At 54.4% G+C, this 26,706-nt stretch overlaps 1 protein-coding gene across 1 annotated transcript in view; it reads left to right on the top strand.

Moving 5' to 3' along the window:
- The window catches only part of TMEM132C (transmembrane protein 132C), a 263,536-nt gene extending 237,077 nt beyond the window's left edge, over positions 1-26,459 (top strand). Inside the window, exons 5-9 of the mRNA XM_081037766.1 lie at positions 5,146-5,289; positions 17,271-17,476; positions 18,872-19,145; positions 20,311-20,502; positions 24,696-26,459. Of these exons, the coding sequence (XP_080893892.1) occupies positions 5,146-5,289; positions 17,271-17,476; positions 18,872-19,145; positions 20,311-20,502; positions 24,696-25,919 (2,040 nt within the window). The 3' untranslated portion in view covers positions 25,920-26,459. The remainder of the gene's footprint in view (positions 1-5,145; positions 5,290-17,270; positions 17,477-18,871; positions 19,146-20,310; positions 20,503-24,695) is intronic.
- Positions 26,460-26,706: the final 247 nt, after the last annotated feature.

Raw genomic sequence — 26,706 nt, 5'->3', positions numbered from 1 at the left:
GAGGACACCGGTGGTCAAGGACACACCTTCCAGCCTGTGGGTCCCCGTTCACAGCGGGTGGCTCACCTGCGGGCTGTGTACCCTGGGCAACCGCTGAACCAGCTCTGGGTCTCGGTTCCCCATCTGGAGAGTGGGGGTCCTCAGACCCCGCCTTGTGGGGTGGTGGTAGGAATGAGAGCTTTTAGCTGCACCTGGCACGGAGCTAGAGCTGCCCCGATGTCATCTTTGTTTTTTCCTGTTTATGAAGTCCTCCCTATAACTGCCTCCAGACACAGGTGCGTGAGAGGTGGTTTCCTGCTCTCTGGACAGCGTAGCTTACGCCCACCGCGTCCTCAGCCCCTGGTGAGATGTGAACCCCCCGTGTTGGTTTAGAAGGTCGGGTGCCTGGGGGCTGAGCTGCAGACGTGTTTTCTCTTCATCCTGTTCCTGGGATGAGTAAACTGAGGGTGGGGGGACTGGTTGGCTTCAGGGAGGCCCCACGGCCCGGGCGTGGCTGTGGTCTGTCCACACGCGGATTTCTTTCTTTCTGTTTGTATTGAGATGTAATTCACATGCCGAAAAATGCATCATGAGAAAGCCTGTCATTGAATGATTCTTAGTCTCTTTGCAAGGTCGTACGGCCCTCACCGTTATCTGATCCCAGAAGATTTTGATCATCCCCGAAAAGAAACCCCAAACCCTTTAAGTGGTCAGTCCCCCTCCCCCAGCCCCTGGCACCCACCCCGCTGCTTCCTGTCTCTATGCATTTGTCTGCTCTGCACATTTCAAAGAAGTGGAATCACGTGCTATGCGGCCTTTCGTGCCTGGCTTCTCTCACCCGGCATCCTCGTTGTAGCGAGTACCAGGGCTTCGACCCTTTCCATGGCCGAGTGACATCCCACCGTACGCGCAGAACACATTTCCACACTCGTTTCTCCTGGAGAGAACCCGGCGGTGGGGGTGTAGAGCAGTTTCACACCCACTCCCGGGGTGCGTGCCCCTCCCCTCGCCAGCTGGGCTTGTCTAATATCCGTTTAGCCGGTTCACCCCCTTCGGTCTTTCTAATGCTCCACAAGTAACTCTGTGTTCTTTATTTATTTAAAAATTAAAAATACAATTTGTAAAAATACAGGAAAAGGGCAAAACCAATTTACATTTATGAGGGCGAATCCAGTAGGAGAGCGTGTTTTCTCCAAAGCCTCCGGCTTCGCTCAAACTAGAAACGACAGTGATTTAAAGTACCGCACTTTATTGATTCTGTTCAGCACAACGGAGCCGCTGTCTGGTTCGTGACGGGAGGGGTGGAGGGAGAGAAGAAATAGTAACCACGGGGAGAAACGCTGTAACAACGCAGAGATCTCGGGGTACCCGGGGTCCATGCCTTAGTGCGTTCTGGGGGCTCTGAACGCGTTGATGGGTGTGTTCTCGTGTCTGCAGGAGCCCTCGTGTCCCCGAGGGATGCTGGGCAGGAGGGAGGGCAGGTGCTGTCCAGGCTTCCCTAGAGCGAGCTGCAGGAGGTAATGGCGCCTCAGCTCACCTTGCCTGCCCTGCGCGTCTGTTCCTCCGGGTCTGGCTGGGTTGGGGCCAGCTTCCGAAAGCCACTTCGCTGGCCTGCTGGGCACGTCACCTGCTCGCCTGAAAGGCACTTGGGAGAAGTCACCGGCCCATCTCCCTCTGTGTCGCTGTGTCAGTGTGTCACGCACGCACACGCTCACCATGTGCCCACACACCACACACACGCGTGTTTAACTGTCCAGGAGAGCTTCCTTCCATCCTGGCACGTCATTGTCTCGGATGGGCTCCGAGTCCCTAGGACCCGACAAGCGACCTCTGCGGTCAGCCGGCCGATGGGCCTGCTTTGTGCCCGCGTCCTGCTGCTGCTGCAGTGTTTGCTGGTGTTGTCTGCAATCCCATCGCCGTGCCTGTGCTCTGGGGACGGGAAAGTACAAGCCCACCCGACTGTCGCTCACTCGGGATCAGAGGATGACACAGGACCTCATTACCGTACCGCCACTCAAACGGGCCACGCGGCTGGAAAGGCAGCCACCGCTTTCTCCTCAGTGCGGATCCCTGCCCCGTGCCCTCCCCCCTCGTCCCGCAGAGTCCCAGACACACGCCCTCCAGGCCTGGCATGTAACAGCCTCTGGACACACCGTCACCACCCCCTGTGATTCTGCCAAGTCTGTCCCTTTCCTCCATGATGCAATGGCCCCTTCTCGGGTCATGATCAAGGATGTTTCTTAGCCCCTCTTCCCAACTGAATGTCCAGGGTTATGTAAAGTCCTGTAGTAGTCTGCTTGGGCTGCCCCATCAAACGCCGCAGGCTGGCGGCTTAAACAACAGAACTTGAATGTTCTCACCGTTCTGGAGGCCGCAGGTCCAAGGTCACGGTGTCGGCAGTTTCCGCTCCTCCTGAGGCCTCGCCCCTGGGAAATGTAAACCACACAAGGCCGTCGGTCCCCGCTTTGCTTAGATCAATGTGAGCTGGGCTTTCACTGCCAGTTAAGGAAAGAGTCCTGACGAGCACGGTAGCTTGAGTGTCTGCGTGCTCGCGTCTCCCGCCATCCTATCTGCCTGTGTGTGAGCAGGGACTTGTCACTCTGGGTCACTACTTTGTCACCCAGTGACAAGAACGTGCTGGGTGCACAGTAAGTGTGCCCTACATGGCGGTTGACGCTCCATGGGTGTGTAAGATTTGACAGCTGGAAAGATGATTGGCAAAAGCCCTCACTTGTAAAATGAAGAGACAAAGATTCTAAAAGGTGAGAGACAAGATCGAGTCACACAGAAAGTTGACGTCAATGCAGAGTAGAAGCCAGGGCCACAGACTCCCAGTGCTCATGGGTGACAAACACCCGCCTGAACGATGCATCAGGAAAGCGATTTCTACGTACAGACACCTTCCCCCAAGCGCCTCAGCCAGCCGGTCCTGGAGGCCAAGACTTCCTTCAGCGTGTGGTGTTGTCACGGCTGCCATCCTCTGCTCAACCAGTCTAATCTTGGCAGTAATTCAGAGCAGGGATAGGAAGTGTTAGGCAGAGGAGAGTGTGAGGGTGTGACTGTGTGTGTGTGTGTGTATGTGTGTGTGTGTGTGTGTGTGTGTGTGTCTGTGTGTGTCTGTGTGTGAGAGACAGAGAGAGAGAGAGAGAGAGAGAGAGAGAGAGAGAGAGAGAGAGAGGAGATTGCAGCAAGCACTTGAAAGCTAATCACAATTGATCCATGAGGGAGTTTGGGGCTTTAATGAAGCCATTAGCCAAAGGCCATTCTGAGAGAGAAAATGGGAAGAGCAAACTCGGAGCACATTACCTGTAATGAGCCTGAGGGCGTGCTTGGGGGAGTCCTGCAGTATTCTTAGCATCTGTAATAGCGGCTGTGCCAGCTGCCCAGCCTGCAGCCCAGCTCAGCGAGCCCGGAGAAGGCAGGGCAGAGGCTAACTGAAGTGCTGGCCGATGGCAGTGGCATCAGACAGAGGCTGGGACTCGCCTGACACCTGACGGCTCTTTCAACTGCGTCCTGTGTAATGCAAAAGGTCATTTCTGTGTCAATTGCTTCCCTGGGAAAGAACTGAGAAAACCTCTCCCCTTGCATCTCCTGCTTCAAAGTGGAGCAGTGTTTCTGGAGAGGGGCTTTGGGAGACATCAGCCCAAAGGTAAAAGGTACCCAAGATGCTCCAAAGCCATGGGCCCTCTTTCATCTTCATCCAGCCGTAAAGAGAAAGATTTCAAAAGTGCAAGCAGGTAGCACCTGCAGACTGAAGAGAGAAGGCATTTCCTCCATCAGTCTGCAAATCATACCATGTGTGAGACATGACACTTTGCATGAAGTTAGTATGAACAGGACAAGCCGAAGTCCCCATAACAGCGATGGTATGGGCTCCCATGGGCAACAGATGGACGGCAGTTCGGTTTGCTTAGAGGTCTGCATATGCAAACAAGGCCCCAGTGGTCTGGTGTCCATTACCAAGGTGCAGTGACCGTGGGCGTTCGGGGATAAAAGTTCCCCAACTCACTGGTCTTGCCATGGACATCCGCTGTTGCTGTTCTTTGCCTGATGGGAACTGGTTATTCTGTCTTCTACCCCTCTCCTGTGGGACTCACTCTCACAGGCCCATCAGTCAAAGTAGCCCCACCTCCCTGGATAACGGATGGGCCCTTAAGCCAGGTGAGGCCCGGGAGAGTCTCCGTCCAGAGCATTTCATTCTTAAGCAGAGTGGCTCGAGGATAGGGACGGTTGACGCCATTCATTCCTCAGCACTCTGGAGAGATGGTCCAGTCTTTCCTGTTCTCAGTAACGTGGAAGCCAGTCTGGGCCCTGCGGTTCCAATGCCTCCTTCAGCTTCTCCTTTGTTCCTGTGAGTGAACCAGGACCCAGCCAGTAAGAACCCGTATTCATTTTCCTGTTTCTGCTATAACAAATTAACACCAACTTATTCTATCCCAGCTCCGGAAGGCAGAAGGCAGAAATGCGTCTTACGGGGCTAAAATTAAGATCCAGGCAGGACTGTGTTCTTTCTGGAGGCCCTGGAAAAAATCTGGTCCTTTCCAGCTTCCAGAGGCCACCCACTTCTCTTCGCTTGTGGCGGTATCACTGTGACCCCACCTCCATCACCGCACCTGCTCCTTTTCCTCTGAGCCTCGTCATGCCACTTCTGAGAACTCTGATGGTTCCACTGGGACCACCCAGGTGATCCAGGATAATCTCTGCACGTCACGGTCCTTAATTGAACCACAGCTGCAGAGTCCTTTGTACCATGTAAGGGAACAGAGTCACAGGTTCTGGGGATTCGAACAATGGCATCTTGGGGGTAGGTGCATTACCCAGCTTACCACAGCGCCTTCTCCTCACACTGGCCAGCAGGACTTTCAGATGCTCACAAGCGAAACCTAACTGGCGTGTAACTTCTCCTGGGTCTCTGCAACAGAGAAGAAAAATAAACATTTTCTGATGGCTGTTGGAAGCTGGGAAGATGGTCATAAGTAAACCCAAAGTAAATTAATTGTTCAACGTTCTTGGGAAATTGCCCCAAACAGTGGCCCTTTCGCCCAAGTTCCAAAGGTAAGTGCTATGGTGTGTAAACAAGGACCGGCTGGCACAGACCTGGGGAGGTTGCTCCTCGCGTCCGACCAAAAAGCTCCTTGACCCAGGTATGTCTGCTTCTTCCGGCAGGACACGGAAATCCTGAACACCGCCATCCTCACGGGACAGACGGTTTCCTTGCCCGTCAAGGTGGTCTCTGTGGAGGAGAATGGTGCCGTGACGGACATCTCAGAGTCTGTGGAGTGCAAGGCCACGGATGAGGACGTCATCAAGGTAAGTGACGCCGTTACCATCTGGAGGAGCTGGTGGGGATGTCACTTGGGCATCTTGTTCCGTAAGAGACTTTCACCCTGTGAAATACGGGCTTCCAGTGGTTGGCTTGTGCACACCACGCTTCCGGTCCCCCCGCTCAAGGTGTCCGCGTCCATCTCTTTATTTTGATGTCATGCCAACCTGGTTTTCATCAGGCGTGCTGTGGAGCGTGGGTCCAACCCCAAATGCCTGCAGGAGCTAAGCTGATGGTTTACAGGACTGAGGGGATAAATCACACACGCCTTGTTCTAGAAGGGCAGCCGATATTCAGTCAATGAATTTAGTATCGCGATTTCTTCACGAGAAACTGAAAATTTGGATTTTACGTGAAAGTCACATTGTTTTTCAATGAAGGCAACCAATGATACATTTTTTTTAATGGGCAAAAAATTAAAAATAAAATCCATCTGCAAGGTGGGTCTGGCCCCTGGGGCAGCTGATGAAACCACTGTTCTAAAAGGCAAATTATGAGCCATGGACCAAATTCAGCCTGCCATCTGTTGTGTAGATAAAGTTTTATTGGAACACGATGGCTCAGACCTATTTCCACGTTGTCTGTGGCTGCCGTTGCGTTCCTGAGGGAGAGCTGAGTGGTTGGGACAGACCCGATGGCCGGCACGTCTCACATAGTTACCACCTTGCCCTCCCGAGAGACAGCGTTTCTGGAGAACTCACTGCCCTCCTTCTGAGTGTCCTGAAGGAGGGACCCTAATTCTTCGTCTTTCCCACAAACACTTGCCATGGCAATGTACCCACCACACTTGCTCAAGAAATAAGACAGCGCGAGGGCTTTTCCAAGCCAGAAATGAAGCAGTTGGTCTTTCTCTATATTGTTTGTAATCCCAGAAGCACACTCAGACAAAGACATAAAGATCCAAAGGAAAGCATCCAGATAATGGTGGGGTTTTTTCTCCCCTCAGATGGAGTCTGACAGCACAGGTGTTAAAAACTCTGTGAACCTTACAAACTGTCAGGGGGAGGACTGGGTGGGAGAACTCTCTCCTGCAAACGCCACCCCAGCGAGGACCAGTGGCAGCGCAATGTCCCATCCCTGGGCGACGTTCGCGCATTATCTCCACCACCTGCCAGGAGGTGGTAGTAATGTGTCCCCACAACATCAGGCTACTCCCACCATTTTCTGAGTGTTGGAGGCAGTGTCTCAAGGAAAAGACGCTTTTTCCTAATTCACTGGAATGTGATCTATGGGCTCGTGGTGGCCCTGAACCCAAAGTGATTTACAGAAGACCCCAAAAGTCTGTGGGCAGAGGGGAGCAGCGGGATGCCAGTTTTTCTAAATCCAATAGACACACAACGTGAGCCACATACGAAATTTAAAATCCTCCAGCATTCAGTCTAAAAAGTAAAAAGACACAGGGGAATCTAATTTTAAGAATGCACTGTGTTTAACCTATCATATGAAAATAGTATAATTTATCAAGTAATCAATAGTAAGAGCACTAATGCGACATTACATGTTTTTGTCCTCGGCCTTTCAGATCCTGTGTACTGTAAACTTAGGGCAGCCCTGTGACAGCCCCGTTGCAAAGCTCCCTCACCACACGTGGTGGGTGGCTGCTGTCTCGGGGAGCACACGTCTAAACTCTCAGACAGGATTTTGCAACCTCAGGACTACTGATAGTCTGTTCCAGGTAACTCTTTGTTCTGCAGGCTGGCCTGTGAATTAGAGGGTGTTTGGAAGCATTTCTGGGCTCTGCCCACTAGATGCCTGTAGCACTCCGAGTTATGACAGCCAAAAATGTCTCCAGACATTACTCAATGTCCCCTGGTAGGGAAAGCCACCCCCACTGAGAATCCCTGCTCTGAGGGAACCCTACTCTGATTCTGGCCGGCAGTCACCCCACTTTCTTGTGGCTGGAATGTAACTGGCTAAGAGGGAGAACTGGGGGCCACTTGGCTTGGCTCTGAAGCCTATCCTCCCCTGCCCACCCCCACCCCAGCCACAGACACACCCGTCCTTGCCAATCATCCGCCTTTATGACCGATTAGCAATTCCCCTAAGAGCCAGGACCCTTGATAAGTGTCACCCTTGGAAAGGACACCTGCAGCACTGATGACTTTTCTAGAGGGGTCAGAAGTCCACCTTGCAGCCTATAAAAGCCAGAAACAAGGTTCATCACAGTTGTAGACATAACTACCCTTAGCTGCTCTTAAATGAGTTTGATGTGGAGCCCCAGTGCTGGTATTTCTAGGGATGTAATCAGTGTCTTTAGGGAAATAAATGTATTCAAACTGAAAATTACCTCGGGAAACGAACTTGGCCTTGATAAAGCCCAGGGCTGTTGACAAAGCAATATGGAAACTTGAGTCCACAGAGCTGGGTGAGGATGAGCGGGCCTCCTCTGATGGAGGCAGCAGACGGTGACAGGCAGTGGGAGGGACGGCCTCAGAGGAAATGCAGCACTAGGTGTGGCCTGGCTGTGCTGGTGACTGTGGATGGGGTGGTCTCCAAGGAGGGGACATTTGGGCCAGTCAGCAGGACAAACAATGACTGCCAATGCCCGCTGCTGACTGTACCCCATTTTGTTCAGTGCTCTGTGCACAGCCCCCATCCGGACACTGGGACACCCACCGTGTGTTCCCGGGTGGCTCCTACCTGGTCCAAAGCCCTGCACGTGCTTTTCCTGGGAGCTCCTGCGGCCACGGGACGGGCACCACCCACGCCACAGTGGGGACACGGGGACCGTAAGCATCGCTAAAGGAAGTTCATTCACTGAATTTGCTGTGTAGCCTGTCTGACCTCCAGAGCCCAGCTAATGGACCCCAGCACAGCGCTAAAAATAACACATTCGGGCACCCAGCGGCCGGCTGCCCTGTGACAGAGGAGCCTGCGGTAGCTCCGGTCGGAGCAGAGCAAGCTCGCCTGAGCAAGGCCCGAGTATTTCCCCGTGCTGGTGGCTGACAGCACGCAGCTCTCTCCCTACCTAACTTACTGTACATTCCGCACCTCTGAGCCCTTGAGAGAGCTCAGTTTTCCAGTAAACAGCCATGGTTTTAAAGAGTCCGCGAGTCTGATCGTCGCTATGGGTGGCACCCCCTTGCCCAATGGGAAAATGGGCCGACTTTTCCCCAAGATGGCAAGAGTTCCCCTTTCGTGCGTCTCATACCCAGGGGACTCTGAAAGACATGCTGGGACGTCTTTATCCTCAAGAGCCATTTGGTTCTGAGAAAGAAAGAAAATCGAGGACAGCAGAGCAGTTCCTGGAATCCAGCTGAGTAACACTGCCTGGCTTGCCCCCTTCTCGGCCGGAGGTGTCACCGTGAAGCGAGGCAGTCCTGCCCCCCAGCTGGACTCCGAGGGCTGCCACTGACAGGTTCTTCCTCCAGCCTCAGTTCCTTCGTCTGCAAAATGGGGACATACTCATACGACATCATCAGGTGGTAGTGAGTGTTACTAAAGCACGCAGGACAGTGCATTCATGTAGGCCATCTTACTAGCCAGGTAGACCCCCGGGGACACTGGCAATGTGTGAAGGCACTGGTGGTTGTCACAGCTCAGGGAAGGGGCGGTGCTACTGTCATCCAGTGGGTAGAGTCCAGGGATGCTGGTAACCATCCTACAATGCTTAGGACAGCCTGATGACAAAGAAGGACCCGGCCCCAAAGGTCAGTCTTGCTAAGGTTGGGAAATGCAAGCAGGGCCAGGCTGCCTGAGGCCTTGGAGTCTAGGCTCAGAGGTTTGTTTTAGGAGTGATCGGACCCTGCAGGGCATTCTGGCTGGGGTTTTAAATAAATCACTCTGGCAAGTCTGAGATAGATACAATGATAAGTTCATTTTACAGATAAGGAAACAGGTTCAGAGAGGCTGAGTGGCTTGCCTAAGGCCACACAGCCTGCGAGGGGCAGAGCCACGATTCAAACCCAGGTCTGCCCGATTGCCAGGCCCACAGGTCTCAGGCTGCCCGTGGGCTCTGACAAGTCTGAAAGCACACTGCTCTCCTCGTGGACGGATATGAAGATGTGCCTAGAGCTGTGCCTACCCACATGGCAGCCACTTTCCATGTGTGGCTATTTCACTGTCCACCCCAGGGACATTTCAAGTGCTCAGTAGCCACATGCTGCTCATGGCTACCGTATCGGATGGCTCGCAGACTGGCCATTTCCAACCTCGCAGAAAGTTCTTCAAGAAACACAGACCCAGAGCCCTCGTCTGGTAGGACCTATGCACTCATTTGTTCCCAGGAGAGGCTGACAGACAGAAATAAGTGCCCGGGACTGGCCAGGAAGGAACAGGTTGTTCTGACCCTGTCTCTTAAGCTACAAAGAACACTGTATTCTAAGCCAAGATTTTGACAAAGATAAGACCACTTATTTATGAGTCAGACCTCACGTGAGCCACGTGAGACTCCATCTGGGTTTGCTCAGCGGGGAGCAGAGGTTGTGAAGTGCCAGGGCCCCTGCAGCTGGGAGGGAAGGGCCTTGGCAGGAGGGAAGGGCCCGGCCAGCTCCGGAAAGCACGGCGCGGAGACGTCCGAAGTGGAGCCGCATGCCCGGTTTGCCTCGGGAGGTGCAGATCTGAAAAGGCGTTCTCACCCTGTGTTAGCTTTGTCTCCTGACCGTCACACGTAGGTCTGTCCCTCTGACCTCAGCGGAAATCCATCTGAGAACAAGGATTGGGTCCCAGGCAGCCTTGTGTGCCAACCTCCAGGCGTCCCTCATATGTTTATCAGGGATTATGCGGTTGTCGAATGACTGAGACTCTTAAAGTGTCTTAATACAGAAGGGGAGACACTCGTGTGAATGGAAGGTGTAGGGCAGGGTGGGCTTCAGGCTCAGGGCGTTCCCGAATCAGTTCCTCTGGGCTCCGCCTGTGACCCTCTCAGAGAGGTGGCACTGTCATTGGGCCAGGCTGAGTCCCTCGGGGCCAATCCCTGTGTCACCGGGCAGCTGAGGTCAGGTCCACGCACATGGAGTGAGCGTGGGCATCTGGGGAGGGTCCCCTGAAAATATTTTCAAAAGTGTCACAGGAAATGAGTGGATGTTGGGCAGCCCAAATAACCAATGTCCACCGTATTGGAGCTGGAAGAACTGAAATAACTTTTCACCAATTAAATTGGAAAAGATTATGTTTTAAAAATGAGAGCATTGCTGTCGTTACGCAGCAGCCTTCAAACCCAAGTCCAACACCTACTGGCTGTGTGGCCTGGAACAAGTTATTCTACCTCTCTGTGCCTCTGCGTTCTTACCTACAAAATGCTTTATGTGAGGATGAAAGGAGTCAGTGCGCACATACAGAATGCGGCATACTGCAGACACTTAATAAATGCTAGCTCTCACGGAGTCTCTCTTCCTGGAAACCACTGCCCCCCGAGTCTCTCAGGGTTGCCACCTTCCTGCTAGTCAAGACTCCATCTGAATGTCACCTCTCGGTCGTGGCTACCATGTTTTCTTTTTCTCATGGCGGTGATTGCCCTCAGTGTCTTCTCCTATTTGTCGTCGCTATCCCCACACTGCCAAAATGTGAATTGCTGAGAGGGAGCTCCTTGTCTCTCACTTCCTATCGCCAGAACCTAGCAGAATGGCAGGCGCATAGTAGGAGCACAGGAAGCATTGCTGAAAGCAAGCGAGTCTGAGCCCCAACCACACATGTGCAGCCTCCAGTGGGCACTTCCCTCCTCAGGAACACGGGGCACCTTGGAGAGGCCTGCCGGTCCAATCGGCCCATGTGGCCAGGCCCAGCCCGGCACCGCCAGCTCCCGGTGGACAGGGGCCCGGCCCGGCACCACCAGCTCCCAGTGGACAGGGGCCCGGCCCGGCACCGCCAGCTCCCCGGTGGACAGGGGCCCAGCACCTCACTGCATTTCCAGGCCTCGGTAGCATCTTGCGGTGCCAGCTGGGCAGAGTGTGATTTACGGCAGAACCGATTCCTGCCCCACCACTTAGGTCCTGTTTGCCGTCCTAGCGAGAGGCAGGCAGCAGCACGAAGGGAGGGGACAGAGATACTGCTTAGCACCTACTTGTCTCCCGGCTTCCTTTTACTTCACTTCCAGAGATGTCAGGAAGGGCTGCAATGCACGTCAGTGACGAGGGGCGGCTGAAGCTGCCCGGAGACCTCCAGGAACTGTAAACTTTCTCTCTGGCAGCTGTGGGAGAGGGAAATTGTGGCTAAGATGCGAGCTAAGCCCGAGGGTCACTGGGAAACAGAGAAAGGAAAGGGTTCTCACCCCCCAGGGCTGGGTCCAGGCGCAAGTGACAGCTGCAGGACCAGAAGCTCTGGCACGGAGGCTTCCTGAGACCCCCACGCTCGTCCTACACCTGGGAGCAGGGCTCTCCCACCCTCAGTGGCCTCCCGCTGCCCAGGGAGGAGAGAGAAAGGCTAAGATGCAGGGAGGACGGAGCGGGAAGAGAGGGGAGATGGAAGCTCTGAGAGCTGCGTGAGGTTGCCCTCTCCCTGCTGCTGAAACACTCAGTCAGCTGTGCCGAGTCGCAAATGATGCCGATGTCCCGTTTCCTCTAAAAGTGGTCACTCGTTCTTGTTCGGGCATTCGCAGGCTGTCCAGTGGCCTGCAGGCTCGGCTGCGTTTGGCCCCTGATGCAGGCTGGGCTAAGATGGTCTCATTGCTTGTGGCCACCTTCGCAGACGTTCCTCTCGTGGCCGAGGTCCCAAAGGCTGGCAGAAATACACGACACCTCCTGAGCCTGAGCGGGGGCTGCTCAGCTGACACTTCTGTCCGTGTTCTTTCGCCCACACGAGTCACGTGGCCAGGTCCACATTGAATGGGAAGGGGAAACGGAGGCCGCCCACAGTAGAAGAGCCGGGAGAAGAGGCCAGAACAGCAACGCAGTCAGCACACAGCCAGTGGGCGTCATCCTGCTTGAGAGCAGAGCCCTGGGGTCCACTGTCCACGCTTAAATCCCGACTCACCTCCTCGCTGCTGTGTGACCTTGGGCCTGTTACATTGCCTCTCTGTGCCTCTGTTACCTTGTTTGAAATATGAATGGAGAGGACCCAGTGAGGTCACCCACGCAAACCTCTCTGTGTGGTCCCTGTCCCCTGCAGACTCTCAGTGCACATGTGCTATTGTCACAAAGCAGGCAGGTCCATCGTCGTGTGTGCGCACAGGGATGTCACACGTGTGAGGCGGGTATGTGCGTATCAGGCCATGTGGCAGCAGGCTGCCTGAGTGTCCCCGAGTTGGGCAGTGTGTGGAGAGACCTATCCCTGAGCACCTTTCCCCCACACTGCGGTTGCCTTGGCAGCACTCTGCCCTGGGGATATTGAGACCATTTCTGGCCCTTTAATTCTCCACGGAGAGTGTTGCTTGACGGAGGTTTGCATGGAGAAATGAGCAGCCAAGCAGTGTCCCAGGGGCACGCTCCCCGGCAGCCCCTGCAGGCCAGCTCCTGACAGGGCAGGGTTCACACTTTGCACACTACTGGCCGGGAACATTGTGCTAAATAAAAATTAAGAGACTGCTAACAAAATAAATCAGTAAATGCTGGCACTTAGCAATGATGGGTGGTGAGGCATGGAGAGCAGCGGAGAAAGCAAACGCTGGGGGGAGGCAGCCTGCCAAGGGGTACAGCCATCTCTCAGGCTGGTTTTCAACACCCCCAAGGCCAGCTGCCAGCCACTGCCCCTCCCAGCAGCACCCCTAAACCCGCCATCTGGTCTGTGAGACCAGCACGACAGCAGGGTAGATAACTCAAATGCTTCCAGGGTTCAGGCTGGTCACAAAATTGAATGTAATGGCTTTTCAATGCCGGTAACTAATCTGATATTGTAAACACACTGTGTAGGCCAAATGTGACCCAGGGCAGCTGCCTTGCAAGCTCTGATTCATTCGTTCATTTGCTTATTTTTCAACTTCTATTTCTTGAGCACCTACTATGTGCCAGGTTTTGGGCACTATGGATACAACACTGCACATAACTGACAAAATCCTAGTCATCCAACAGTTTATGTTCTAGCGAGAGAGGACAAATGATAACAAGGTAAGATGGATCATGGATGAGATGGAAATGAGTGTGAGGGGAGAATAAAGCCAGGAGGAGGTTAGGAGGTCCAGGGGAGTTGCAATTGTAAATAGAAACGTCAGAGGAAGGGTCTCTGAGACGTTCTCATTCCAGTAACCTCCAGAGAGGGCCGAGGATGAGAAGGCTGAGTGAGGACGGCCGCTGCAGATATAAAACACGGTATCATTTCTCTATGAGACTATCCGGCGTGTTAGGTTCACAGAGCGGGAGTACAAGAACTGTGAATCTGATGTTTCTGTCTCTGAACTTAATTTCTATTGCCAGCCCCCATTCTCCTATGTGGCAAAAAAACAAAAACAAACAAACAAAAACACAGGAGTTTGGTTTCTGAACATATTAAGATGCTACTTAGAGATGCAATTGGAGATGTTGGATGAGCAGTTGCTATGTGGGGGGGACCTGGGGCGTGGTCAGCTCATCCCTACTGTCACTCAGGCCTGGCAGCTTCCTGAGACATCACCTGTCTCCTAGGGGAGAGTCTGGGGATGGAATTTAAAGCACCAGTAAGGAAAGGGATGTGTTATGGGTGGAATGTTTGTGTCCCCCCAAATTCCTGTTGAGGTCCTAGCCCCTGAGGTCATGGTGGTAGGAGGGGGGGCGCTGGGGAGCTGGTGAGGCCATGAGCATGGGCCCCGTGATGGGATTAGTGCCCTTAGAAGAGGGACCCCAGGGAGCTCCTGCCCCTTCCACACATGAGGACACAGCCAGGTGTCATCGATGAACCAGAGGCAGATCCTCACTGGACACTGGATCTGCGGGCACCTTTGGACCTCCAGCCTCCAGGCTGTGAAATAAACGTCTGCTGTGTGAGCCGCGCCGTCTGTGGTCTTCTGGGACAGAAGACAGGATGGCTACATGCCATGGAAACAGAACGTAGAAGAAGGGCCATTGCGTTACTTGGGGGGGCGAGTCTCCAGCTGGGGCCTGCAGACATGGGGCCTGTTAGACGTGCAGACACTGGCGCCGCCCAGACCTGCTCCACCTGAGACTCTGGGGGTGGCCCAGCCGTGTGCGTGACGACCCTCCCTGCTGCACACGCAGGTTTCACAACCTGCGTGGCTGAGGGCGTGCAGACGGAAGTTGTGCTGGACGTCAGCGGGTGACCAGCTTGGGAGGTGATCCCGACTCTCTCCCCTGGGAGGCAGCAAGTTGCCGAGGCCTGAGTGACAACAGGAGATGTCAGCTGACCACGTGCAGCTCGAGCAGAGCCCACGTGACCCACCGGCCCTGCAGGTCCTGAGCAGCAGACATCGGTGGCTGGTGCAGGGGCCACCGTGCATGCAGCCTGTGTCGTTTACATGTCAGAGGGAGCAGCGTCCGGAGGGCAGTTTTCTCTGTGGGCTTCCCAGAACCCACAACGAGAGAGGAAAACGGTTTCCGGAAATCAAGCCTGGATACTGAAAAGATTCCTGTGGGGTTTGGGGTCCCTTTTTGCTGACGAGCCAGCTCATTTTGTGATACCCTGGTGCCAGTGTAGTCACTTAGGACTTGATGAATGCGTCCTGAGACTTTCCCAGGTGTTTATCGCACCTTCCGGAACAGCCGTGCCACTGGCTCCATTGCACACGCCGCTTCTCCCCTTGGTGTTCCTCTTAATTATTTATATATTCTGGAGCAGCCAGGTTCCCTCCCACCAGAGCTCAGAAAGGTAATAAATGAGGAAAGTCAATGGTCTGTAAATTACAACATTGATTAAAGAAGTGATTACTGATACAACTCTTGCCTGGCAGTTATGCTAATGGCTGCCCAGGTCCAAGATGGTGTTTACATGCTAATGACAAGCCTGGGACAGCGACTAAAATGGGTTTCCACCCTTCATCAGGACGTACGCATTTTTAAACCACTCTTGACCGTGCGTGAAAAGACCCACCCGTGTGGTCCCCTCCCAACTGCTCCGTGCCACTGTCCCCAGCAGATGGAGGGAGTCTCCTAGCCCAGCCCTCCCAGCTGCTCCTCTGAACAGAAGTGCGGACTGAAGAGGAACACTGGGCCCAGAGTGGCCGTTCATCGTTCCTGGAAGCTGTGGAAAGAGAGTGTGACCAGAGGTGCTCACTGCTCAGTGTTGGGTGTTATTTAGCTGGGTCCACCGTTGGCGGCTCCGACAGAGTCAGATAAGCACTTGGGCAGTGACAGTGCCTTGTGACAAGTCCGTGGGTGACTTCATTCTCTGAAATGTTACCGAACACTTTGCACGTGCGTTTCTATAGCAAGAGCTGTCGTTGTGTGTACGCTCCAAGGGTCAGTAACCCCAAAGAAGTGAGCACACGCTGCGTGAGGGCTTCCTACACGCTTCCGGGTTAACTTCCTGTGTTTCCACTGCTCTTGGCTTCGTCTTATCTCAGTCTCTCACACATCTCCCCTCACCCCAAGATTCTGTTTGGTTGTCTTAAAGTGGGAATTCCTATGAAGAACGGGTCCCACTCATCCATCCATCCGGCTGCCCATCATCCCTCCCTCCATGATCCATCCATTCATTCATCCATCCATCCATCATCCATCCCTCCATCCATTCAGTATCCACTTCGCTGAGTTCCTGCTGGAACCAAGAGACCAAAGATAAACAAGACGTACTTCTTGCCTTCAAGGATTTCACGGTTTAGCGGGTGCTATAGGCCCATGGGCCAGTTTAAATCATCCCCCATAAACTTGGCATGCAAGACGGGTCATGTTTCCCTATAACCCAACTTGATTTCTGTTTTCAGTTCCCAATTCATTTAGGTGGACGAAAATAATCCCAGTCTAATTTCCAGGAGACTTAACTATTGCCAAGGTTGGGGGAGAGGGTTTCTAGTCTTCGGGTCTTCTGTTTGCAGTTCCTGGGGGCACCCATGTTCAGTCAGAGTGCACATGGGTGCCCTCTGATGTGGTCCTACTCTGTGCCCCTTCCAGCCTCCCCAGAGGCCGGAATCTTCCTTTGGTTTCTCTGCCACGTGAGACTGTCCTTGGGGCTGTATATGGACTCGTGTCTAAGGGTTGAGTCTTTGGAACGCAAAATCCAAACACATGCAAGCTTTTAGTTTCATTTTCTCTGTATGTTTGTCTTGCTTTGTGCTCTATCTGCAAAGATCTATTAATAACGGGGAAAGCAAAGGGAAGAATAGAAAGGAAGGAAACATAGGCTGGTAGTCACTAATTTGATGCTGCCACTTACGGAGGAACAATCACAATACAAATACATAAACAATCCGAAGGTGTCAGGGGAGGTACCTGGCCAGGCCACCAAACGGAGGGAAGGCGTTCCCCGGCAGAGGGAACTGCACGTGTGAAACCTGCGTGTCCCGCAGGACTGTCAGGGCTGTGTGATTGGAAGACAAGTGTAGGGACGGTGAGTGTCCTGACGGCGAGGAAGGCAGTACAAGCCCCTGGGGTCCTGGGAGGCCAGGTGGGGTGGCAGGTGAGTGCGCTCATTCTCTGAGCAGATGTCAGCCTGGGGAGCAGACCCCCGTGGTGCCCACGGCACATCCCCTCGGCCTACCCATAGTCCCAGCTGCACTTCTGTGAGGGTTCAAGGTCACTGTGACTGCACCCAGTCCCACCTCACACTGCTTTCCGATGCCCGGGGTCTGTGTGTCAGCCTGAAAGTGCAGGGAGTTAACCTCCAGGACAGCCCTTACCCAGGGAGAGACAGGAGCTGGTGGGTGACCATGCTGCCTCTGACCCTTCAGGTGGACACTTTTCTGGGTGTCTCATGAAGCCCTGGAGAAACAGCCCAGTGGTCACAGCAGCAAATGCAAAAATGCACCTTTCTGTTGACTTTCGCTCTTTCTCTGTCTCCCTCACTCTGCTCCTGGCCGTCCCCCCAAGGTCACCTACCAAGTTAACAAACTGCACTTGTCTCAGCTTGTGCTTTGGGACGAGCCTAAATTAAGCATATGTGCTTTGCAAGAGGAAAAAGCGAGTGGAACAAGGGTCCCGTGAACCCCTCCGTCCCCTCTCTGTCTTTGCAGGTGTCCGACCGCTGCGACTACGTCTTTGTCAACGGAAAAGAAATGAAAGGCAAGGTGGACGCGATGGTGAACTTCACGTACCAGTACCTGAGCGCCCCCCTGCACGTCACCGTGTGGGTGCCCAGGCTGCCCCTGCAGATAGAGGTCTCGGACACGGAGCTGAGCCAGATCAAGGGCTGGAGGGTCCCCATCATGGCCAGTAAGAGGTGAGCCCCATAACAAAGGCTCGAGGAGCCAGGCAAGGACCGGCACATAGTAGGTGCATGTAGTAGGTGCAGTTTCCTGCAGCCAAACAACAATGCTCTGAGGCGACCTAGGCCAGGACAGCCCAGCCAGGCAGGAAGGCTGCCCGCACGTGCCCCCTACACGTGGGCCTCCAGTCGTCTGTCTCCTGAACGAGCCTCCCCCAGAAGGAAGCGACAGATCTTACGCATTCTTCTCACCCCTAAGCCCCCAGAGGATTTGACTTTTGGTTTACTTTCTGTAAGCGAAACCGTCATTCCTATTTCTGCACCTTATGAATATCCATAAGCTGTGCAAAGCTCTGTGCATATCAAATTATTTGCTAAAATTTAATTGCATTTTACTGGGCCACGGGGTTACTGTTTGCTCTTAAACCTCTGGTGTATTCTGTGTGACCCTGGGTTGTCCTGTCGGCATCTGGGTCTTGTGGGCCCAGCTCTGTGGCCCCTCGTAGACTACGTAAGAGTCACTGCCAAGTTCCCAGTTTCCTGCCTGCAGTCCTTGGTCCTAAACCATCAGGGCCATTTTACGGACAGTCTCCCAGGCACCAGGGTCTTCATTTTAAGGCCCGAGCTACAGTCCACCCAAGGAGAGGAACTGGGACGGTGAGATGCTAACCCATTGCTACAAGGAGAAATCAGGCCTGACTCCAGGATGGCAGCCGTGAATCCATCCAATACTTCAGACCATTTCGTGGTCGTCAGTGGCCCGGAGACTGCATTTGTCCATGTCCCTGAAGAGGGCCCAGAGGAGACTTGCTGGGTTCGAATCCAAGCTCTGCTGCTTTCTAGCTCTGTGAGCTTGGGTGAGCTACCTGCCGTCTCTGGGCCTCAGTTTCCCCGCCTGGAACATGAGAATGATTACAGTTTTACCTTACAGTGTAATGGGATGGGAAAGAGTTCATCCATGTGGCGCTTTGAATGGCACAGCTCAAGAGCATAATACAATCCTGTCCTAGATAACTTCCTGCATTGGTGGAATGTGCTAGAACCGTGCTGTCCAATGTGGTAGCCACTGGCCCGTGGAGCTCTCAGAATATAGCCTGTGTGACTGAGAAACTTAATTTCTTAACGTATGTAATTTGCGTCCATTGAAATGAAATTGTAAATTGCCACATGGCTATTAGCTACGTAAGGGGCAGTGGAGCCTTCATAAATGTTAGCTCTCAAGCCCCTATTTCATCAGCACGTGTCCTCAGGAAGGAGATGACTGAGGCTCCGTGCTCCCGTGTGCTCCTGCGGCTCCTGCCGGGGCCGCTGTGTCTCGGAGGCTGAGGGCCCTCTGCCGGCAGGGCTGTGACGCCAGAGCCCCTCCGACGGCATCCGTGGGCCTGAGGCGTCCCCTCCTCCTTCCCACAGGCCCACACGAGAGAGTGAGGATGACGAGGACGAGGACAGGAGGGGCCGGGGCTGCGCCCTCCAGTACCAGCACGCCACCGTGCGTGTCCTCACCCAGTTCGTGGCCGAGGGCGCCGGCCCCTGGGGACAGCTCAGCCACCTGCTCAGCCCCGAGTGGCAGGTGGACATCACCCACCTGGTGGCTGGCTTCGTGAAGCTGGAGGAGCCGCACGTGGCCTCCCTGCAGGACAGCAGGATCCTGGTCGGGCGTGAGGTCGGGATGACCACCATCCAGGTAGGAAGCAGGAGCTCGGAGATTCTGCGTGCCCGGCACTGAGCTTGGTGCCGGCACAGGGGACACGCGCGAGATGGGTGGGTCACTGTGGCCACTGCCCTGTCCCTGTGACGGCCTCCTGGGGACACCAGAAGGTGAGCCTGGACCAACTCGTTGAGTCCCGATCTCCTTCCAAATAGAATGGAGAAGGTGGTGGCACGTGGCACCCCACACGACCCTCTCTGGATGCTGCAGCGTTTATTCCCACCACTGCCCAGCACTCCCCATCCTGCCTGTGACCCTCCTCTCTTAGCTCCACTTTCCAGCACGCCCCTGGGAATAACCCTCCCACTCTGCAGTCCTCCACCAGCGGCCACGGGAAGACGTGTCCTTTCCTCCCTTCTTTCCTGAAGTCATTCTGTCATTCACCACATAGTCATTCAACAAACGCTCTTCCAAGTCCTACTATCTCTTCTGCTCAAGGAAATGTATAGAACGGTGGGGTTTCAGGACAGACCTCCGAGGCGTGGAGGGCCTTCTCCACAAGCCCTCACGTCCCACCCTTCTGACTCCGTCTTTTTGGAATGTCCTTCTAGATCCTCTCCTGACCACCATATGTGGGAATGACTGGTACCTCTCTGTCACTTCACCTGGACATCTCAAGTCCAACACTGGGCTTATGAGATGGGCAGAAAGTCATGTTTCAGCAGAGGATACGTTGCACTGGGGGTGTGATGGGAGCATAGACTATTTATAATTCAGTTCTCCCTGTGAATTCTATAGTTCACCTAGAATGTGATTCAGGCTGCACGAAGTCAGTTTGTACGCAACTCTTCATGAGTCCAACCAGCAGGATACCCTTGTCCAGTTACCCAGGTTGTGCACCATACAAGGGGGCCTCATCTAAGTGGAAGGGGTCATTTCCTTTTAAAAACAGGATGGGTTTTGATGTTTATTCCACTTTTCTGACAGACAGACCTAGTGTCTTGGGAACAATGGGTGACTATTTCTGATTCTCACAAAGGCACCGTATGGGCAGGCATACAAGGTGAACATGGTACCTGAATCCTTCGCCCTGCATTCTGGACCTCAGGCCTGTTTGGGATGAAGGGAGCATTTGCTGGGGAAGTTTCTGACTATGGAAACGTGTGTGACAGATCTGTCTTGTGTCCCGCTAATCGCACAGGTGTTGTCCCCACTGTCTGATTCCATCCTGGCAGAGAAGACAGTCACCGTGTTAGATGACAAAGTGTCGGTGACAGACTTGGCGATCCAGCTGGTGGCTGGGCTGTCTGTCACGCTCCATCCCAGCGCGGAGAACAGCAAGGCCATCACAGCTGTGGCCACGGCTGAGGAGCTGCTGCGGGCCCCCAAACAGGTGGGAGCTCAGGTGGCAGGGTGGGGACAGCAGGGCGACTGGGCAGAAGGAGAGGGAGTGGGGGAGGGGCCACAGGACCTCGTTCCAGCCTGAGGCCAAGTCAGTGCAGACAAAGGCTCTCGTCCTACCTCCTACCCAGGTTTGGGGCAACTTGTCCAAGCAGCGGGGTCTGTGATGAAACGGAGCCACGGCACACCTAGTGCTCACGGTGTATTAGTGACCCGCTCCCGTGTCACAGATCGCCACACACACCACAGCTTAAGACAGCACCCGCTTATTAGCTCCCAGTTCTGCAGGTCAGCGGTGCGGGGGGCTCCGCTGGGTTCCGGGCTGGGCGTCTCACGGGCTGAGAGCCGCGGCCGCTGGGCTGTTACCCGCATGCTCAGTGTCGGTTGGCAGAACGCGGCTCCTGTGGCGGTAAGGCTGAAGCGTCCACTGCTTTGCGAGCTGTTGGCCGGGAGCTGCTGTGCATCCTAAGGCCCCCGCACCCCTTGTCACCTCCAACCCTCCATCAGCCTCAAAACCAGCGCAGGGAAGTCCCTGTGCTTCCAAAGGCCACACGGCCTCCCCAGGCTCCCCCAGGCCGTCCGGGCACACCTCCTTCTCTGCGGGTCAACTGTGCCACATGGCATCACGTAATCACGGCAGTCGCTGACTTTGTCCCCCAGCATCCATCCATGTGACTGGATTACGTTCACATCCACGGCTGTCCCAATCGGCACGGCCTCTCCTGATTCATAAAGCGCAGAGGAAAGTGGGGAGACAGCAGTACGCATGAAGCTATTTGCTGAGAATGGGTAATTAATGAGGGACGACTGGCCTGCCACCTCCCTGGCATGGGGCAAAGCCACTGGTCCCCGCCAATGTCACCCAGCCATCTTCATCGCGGGTCATAATCGGAGACCCCAGCACTGACTCGGGGATGTATGGATGCCGGTCACCGGATTTGCGGACGTGACTCGACAGGACAGACCAGGAAATCGCTCCTGGGCATGTGTGATTTTAGGTCATGCAGACTGTCTCCTTTCTGGGGAAAATGCATTGGCTTCTCCTGTGAAAACGCTATGTTCTGGCCTCGCTGAAATTCCCTAATGGAAGGACTCCGTGTCAATCACACAGGATTTCGGCAAGCCCACGGTGTTCTGAGGGATCTACTCAGACCGGCTGCCATTCAGGGCGTGTGCTTTCCCTTAAGTTCTTTCTCTGTCTAGAGTTTGTGAAGAAAAAGTAATTTAAGATGAAAAGTCAGCCAAGATGAACTTGCAGACTGTGGGGGTTTTTTTTCTTGTTTTTTCTCTGCCTTTGGGGTGGAGAAGGCTGGCACCTTGTTCTTGGTAGTTTCAACTTTGAAATGCAAACTCTGAATGATTTGTAAGCCCGTGGATTATAGTAAAATAAGACCGGGTCTCACATAATACAGTATAATATAATACCAGATCTTATATTAAGTTTTGCTCCAAAAGACGCATTAGAGCGGATTGTCCGGTGAGGTCTTATTTTCGGGGAAACAGGGTAGAAGTTCTGTGTGGTTCTTTTCACATCTCCCTTTTGTTTTTCCACTCACTCCCACTTTTTCAGTATGGTTTCCACTCCTTTTCATGTCCCTTTAACAGTTGTGTTTCATAGGCTCTTTTGTTGGTGGTGGTGGTTTATTTTATAGTCTTTTTCATTTGTCCTATTATCTCAAATCCTTGGTCTGCTGACCTTTTACGTGAACTCTTTATGATTCTTGCTCGTGGGAGAGGCTTCCATCATAGGGATTATAATTATTATTTTTCTTATCATGAACACCCCTCGAGCTGTGGTTGCTCTGTTTTGTGCCTGAGGAATTCCTGCATTTGCACGGGTCCAACTTGCACCTCCGGCTTTGCTTGCAGCTGCTGTGTCATACAGGTGGGATGAGCTCAGACTCCAAACCCACTCCCAGGGGAAACATTTCCCGACCCAGAGCTCCAAGCACCAAGCACCGGTGCGTGTCTCTGGCCAGTGGGAAGGCTTCCCTCACGCCTCAGCCCTGCCTCTCCATAGCCGTGGCTTTACGCCCAGGGTCTCCTCCCCAGGTGGCACGTCCCTGGTGGGCATGGACGTCCCAGCCACTGGCCAGGAGGTCTTCTGAGCAGCCCTGACACCCCTCAGGCCACCTCAGCGACAGCTTTCGGCAGCCTCCATCCCAGGATGTCTTCCTTCTCCGTCTGATTCCTGGGATTGGCATCTCCTTTTTGTATGTTTTTACCTAGTTCTACGTGATTTATTCTCAGCCAGTCGAATTAGTTGTTGGAACATGTCCTTAAGACTTTCTCTCTACCTCATAACTCTTCCTGCTTCTGTGCTGGCTCTTGTTCCAGCAGGATGGCCACTGCCCATTGCAGGCTTCATCCCAACTCAGCTGGACCAGGAGAAACAAGCTTTTCCTCTGTGGCTCCAGCAAAGGCCCAGGGGTCACATCCCGTTGGCTGGTTTCGGCCATGTGATTGGCCCCTTTCTAGCCAATCTCTGTGAACAGGGTAGGGGAATGTTCAGACTGGCCACACGTTGGTCACATGCCCACCTCTGAACCGGAGGGGTGGAGTCCCCCACCCATATACAGACAGACTCTGAATGGAGAAAATGTGGTTCTCTAAAGGAAATATTGGTGTTTTGATCCTTGCCCGAAAGGAATGGGAACTGGACAGGCCAAATGAACGCCCGTCTCAGACCCCATGCTTTAGGTATTCACATTCTCACTTTCGTTTGGGGAAACTGAGGCCCAGAAGGATTGGTTAAAAAAAAAAGGTTCCCAGGGAAACACTGGGTCCACGTATTTAATTCAAAACTCTCACTCCAAATGCTCCGCCCTTTGCCATCATGTCCAGGGGCCAGGAGATGAAGAGACGCTGAACTCGTTGTGGATGACAGACCCCTGGGGCTCCCAGCGCTTCCCACCCACTGCTCTTTCCTTCCCCACTCTGCCCTTCACCTGCACCTGGTCCAGCGCACTAACAGGCGCGCTCCTGGCCCCCTTTCACGGCCAGCGCCCGCCCCTTGCCCTCCTGGTCGCCCATCACCGCTCTCCTCCCCATTCCCAAGGAGCTCTCTGGCTGTACACTCAAAAGGAAAGCTCGGCATGCTCCAACCTACGCAGAATTAACGTCCCAGCCCGCCTCCCGTACACGTCCAGCCGGCCGCCATAAACACTGTTGTGCACTCGCTCACTCACTCTCTGGCTCCGTCAGTCTTCTCTCCAGAGAACCCTCGGTGTTGGGCCGGACACACAGGAGGCTGTTAACACACATCCACGGAAAGATCAGAAAAATGAAGGTCAGACCCCTCGATGCCTGTTCTTGGAGGACAGGGAAGGACTCCAGACACATCAAAATTGCTTCCTTCAATCACTGGCCTGGTCAGTGGCCTGGGAGGCCCAGGCAGCCAGGAGGCCGACCGGCAAGGACGTTAAGCCTCCAAACAGCCTTTCTGGGTCAAACCCCAGCCCATCACTCAGCTGTGCAACCTTGGGGCAGCTGCTTCCTGCCTCCATGACTCAGCTTCCTCACCTGCAGAGTGAGAAATCCGATAATCATAGCACCCACCTTATCTATGTGACTGTGAAATGAGTTGACACAGGAAAAACAGAGCGTGGCTCCTCTCCAGGAGGCACGATGGACGTGGCAGCTGTCAGCAGCATCGTGCAGGTGGAATAACGGCACACCAGACCTGGCCACGTCCTCAGCCCTACGACGTGTGACGCTGTCACCTTACAGGGCAAAGGGACTTTGCAGAAGTGATGAAGGGTCTGGAGATGGAGAGATGCCCGTGGGTGATGCAGTTGGTGCAATACACTGAACTCAGTGTTATCAGAAGGGTCCTTCTGAGACCCTCAGCGTGAGCAGGAGGGGACTGAAGACCCGGCCACATGCTCGGTGATGTCACTAAGGCCAGCGGGCCCTCATCTCAGGGCTGTTTGTGGGCTTTTCCCCGGTAAGGATTACCCAGGAGCTGTCACTGCATATCTGCATTCATTCTTGTTTAGATTAAAGTGATTCTCCGGTCTTGATGTAAAACTTGAATGTTTTCTCCCCAGATTCATCAACCATCACTTCCGGATCTTGAGTTCTGCCTAGTTTCTTTGGGTTCTGTCCTAGGAGGGGACGGGTGGGGACCTAAGGGAAGACCCCCACACACACACCAATGGTCCCTAACTGGCTCTCTCCCTGCAGGAAGCCGTGGTCAGCACTTGGCTCCAGTTCAGCGACGGCTCAGTGACGCCTCTGGACATCTACGACCCCAAGGACTTCACCCTGACCGCCACCTCCCTGGATGAGGCCGTGGTGTCCGTCCCCCAGGCCCGCTCCCCCCTGTGGCCCGTTGTGGTGGCCGAAGGGGCAGGCCAAGGGCCCCTGGTCCGAGTGGACCTGACCATCGCAGAGGCCTGCCAAAAATCCAAACGCAAGAGTGTCCTAGCCGTGGGCGTTGGCCACGTCAGGGTCAAGTTTGGCCCGAACGACGCGGACTCCAGCCCCGGCAGGGGAGACGACAACGACGATGGTGAGGGTGACATCAAGAACCACGCCAGTGACCGGCGGCAGAAGGGCCCGGACCCCGAGCGCGCAGGCCAGGACGGCCAGTTCCAGGGCAGCTCGTCCGCAGAGCGAGAGGAGGGCTCCCTCCGCAGAGGGAGCCCCACGGCGCGGCCGCTGCTGGACAACAAGGCGGCCAAGGACGGCCGGCAGGACGGGGCCCGGCCACCCGCGGAGGGCCGGCTGCAGACCATCCCCATCGACTTCAGCAACTTCCCGGCGCGCGTGGACCTGCCGCAGGCCGGGGCCGGGGCCGGGCTGGGGGACAGCGGCCTGGAGCCGGCGGCCCGGGGCCTGAGCGACCTGGAGATCGGCATGTACGCCCTGCTGGGCGTCTTCTGCCTGGCCATCCTGGTGTTCCTCATCAACTGCACCACCTTCGCCCTCAAGTACCGGCACAAGCAGCTGCCGCTGGAGGGACAGGCGTCCGTGAGCCACTCGCACGACTGGGTCTGGCTGGGCAACGAGGCCGAGCTCCTGGAGACCGCGGGCGACGGGCCACCCCCGCCTGACGAGCGCACGACCGTCATAGACCGCGGGCCCGGGACCTGCGAGGAGAGCAACCGCCTCCTGCTCAACGGGGGCTCGCAGAAGCACGTGCAGGGCCAGGTGCACAGGCCGGCCGAGGCAGGAGCCAGGCCGGGCCGCGACCAGAAGCACGAGCCCCTGCATTCGCCCACGTCCAAGCGGAAGAAGGTGAAGTTCACCACCTTCACCACCATCCCCCTGGACGACAGCTGCCCCACGGTGAACTCCATCCTGGGCGGCAACGACGAAGACATCAAATGGGTGTGCCAGGACCTGGACGTGGGCGCCCCCAAAGAGCTCAGAAACTATCTGGAGAAATTCAAGGACAAAGTGTAGGCCGTGTGGCCACAGGGCCCCCGCTGGCCGCCGCCTCAGTGCCCGGCAGATCTGGGCCCTGGGGACCCCGGCACAGTCGCGGGGTGGAACCGGACGCGCTGGGGCCCCTTGTAGACCACTTGGAAGGTTTGAAGCCGGGAAGGGACGTTGTTTTATAATCAGAGGTTTTCTAGCAGTCGATGAGGGCCGATTTTCGAAAGCCAGCGGATCAAACTCTGGGAGTGGAGGTGACACAGACGTGGGACTGTGCAACACCAAATTAGGGATGCTATTTTATGAGTCAAAATATAACACAGACAAGCTACCAAAAATTATTTGTTAAAAAATGCAAAAAGACAAATAAAAAGAGACAGAAATAATCATCCGTTTATATTTCTGATAAAGCAGCCTCGGATAAAAGTAGGGCCGGCTCAGACACCGCTCCATTTTAATACAATGTCCCTTTTCCTAGGACGGTCTCTGTCCCTGTGAGACGGGGAGGAAACGTCTGAACGTCAGTCTCCTCTTGGCATAGATCTGAGGAATTTTAAATCTTTACCTGGTCATCTTTTTTCTCTCCTTTTCCATACTTCCTTTTCTTCCCCCTCTTTTTGTCTTTCCACGTCCTAGACTTCCATTTGACTTCTATTTAATGTTTACTTCTGAGGGTCAAATGGTACGTTTTTCCTACATTAACCATACATTACATTTCCATTCGTTAGTTGAACTCTTAGAAACTATGTCAGGTACTTCATTCTTTAAGTAGTAAGTATCGATGCTTATCTGTATCCCTCCAGCCCTGTTGGTA

The sequence above is a fragment of the Rhinolophus hipposideros genome, assembly GCF_964194185.1.
Source record: "Rhinolophus hipposideros genome assembly, chromosome: 24".
Lineage (NCBI taxonomy): Eukaryota > Metazoa > Chordata > Mammalia > Chiroptera > Rhinolophidae > Rhinolophus > Rhinolophus hipposideros.
Note: the sequence above shows the minus strand (reverse complement) of the source record. Positions and strands in the feature narration are given on the sequence as shown.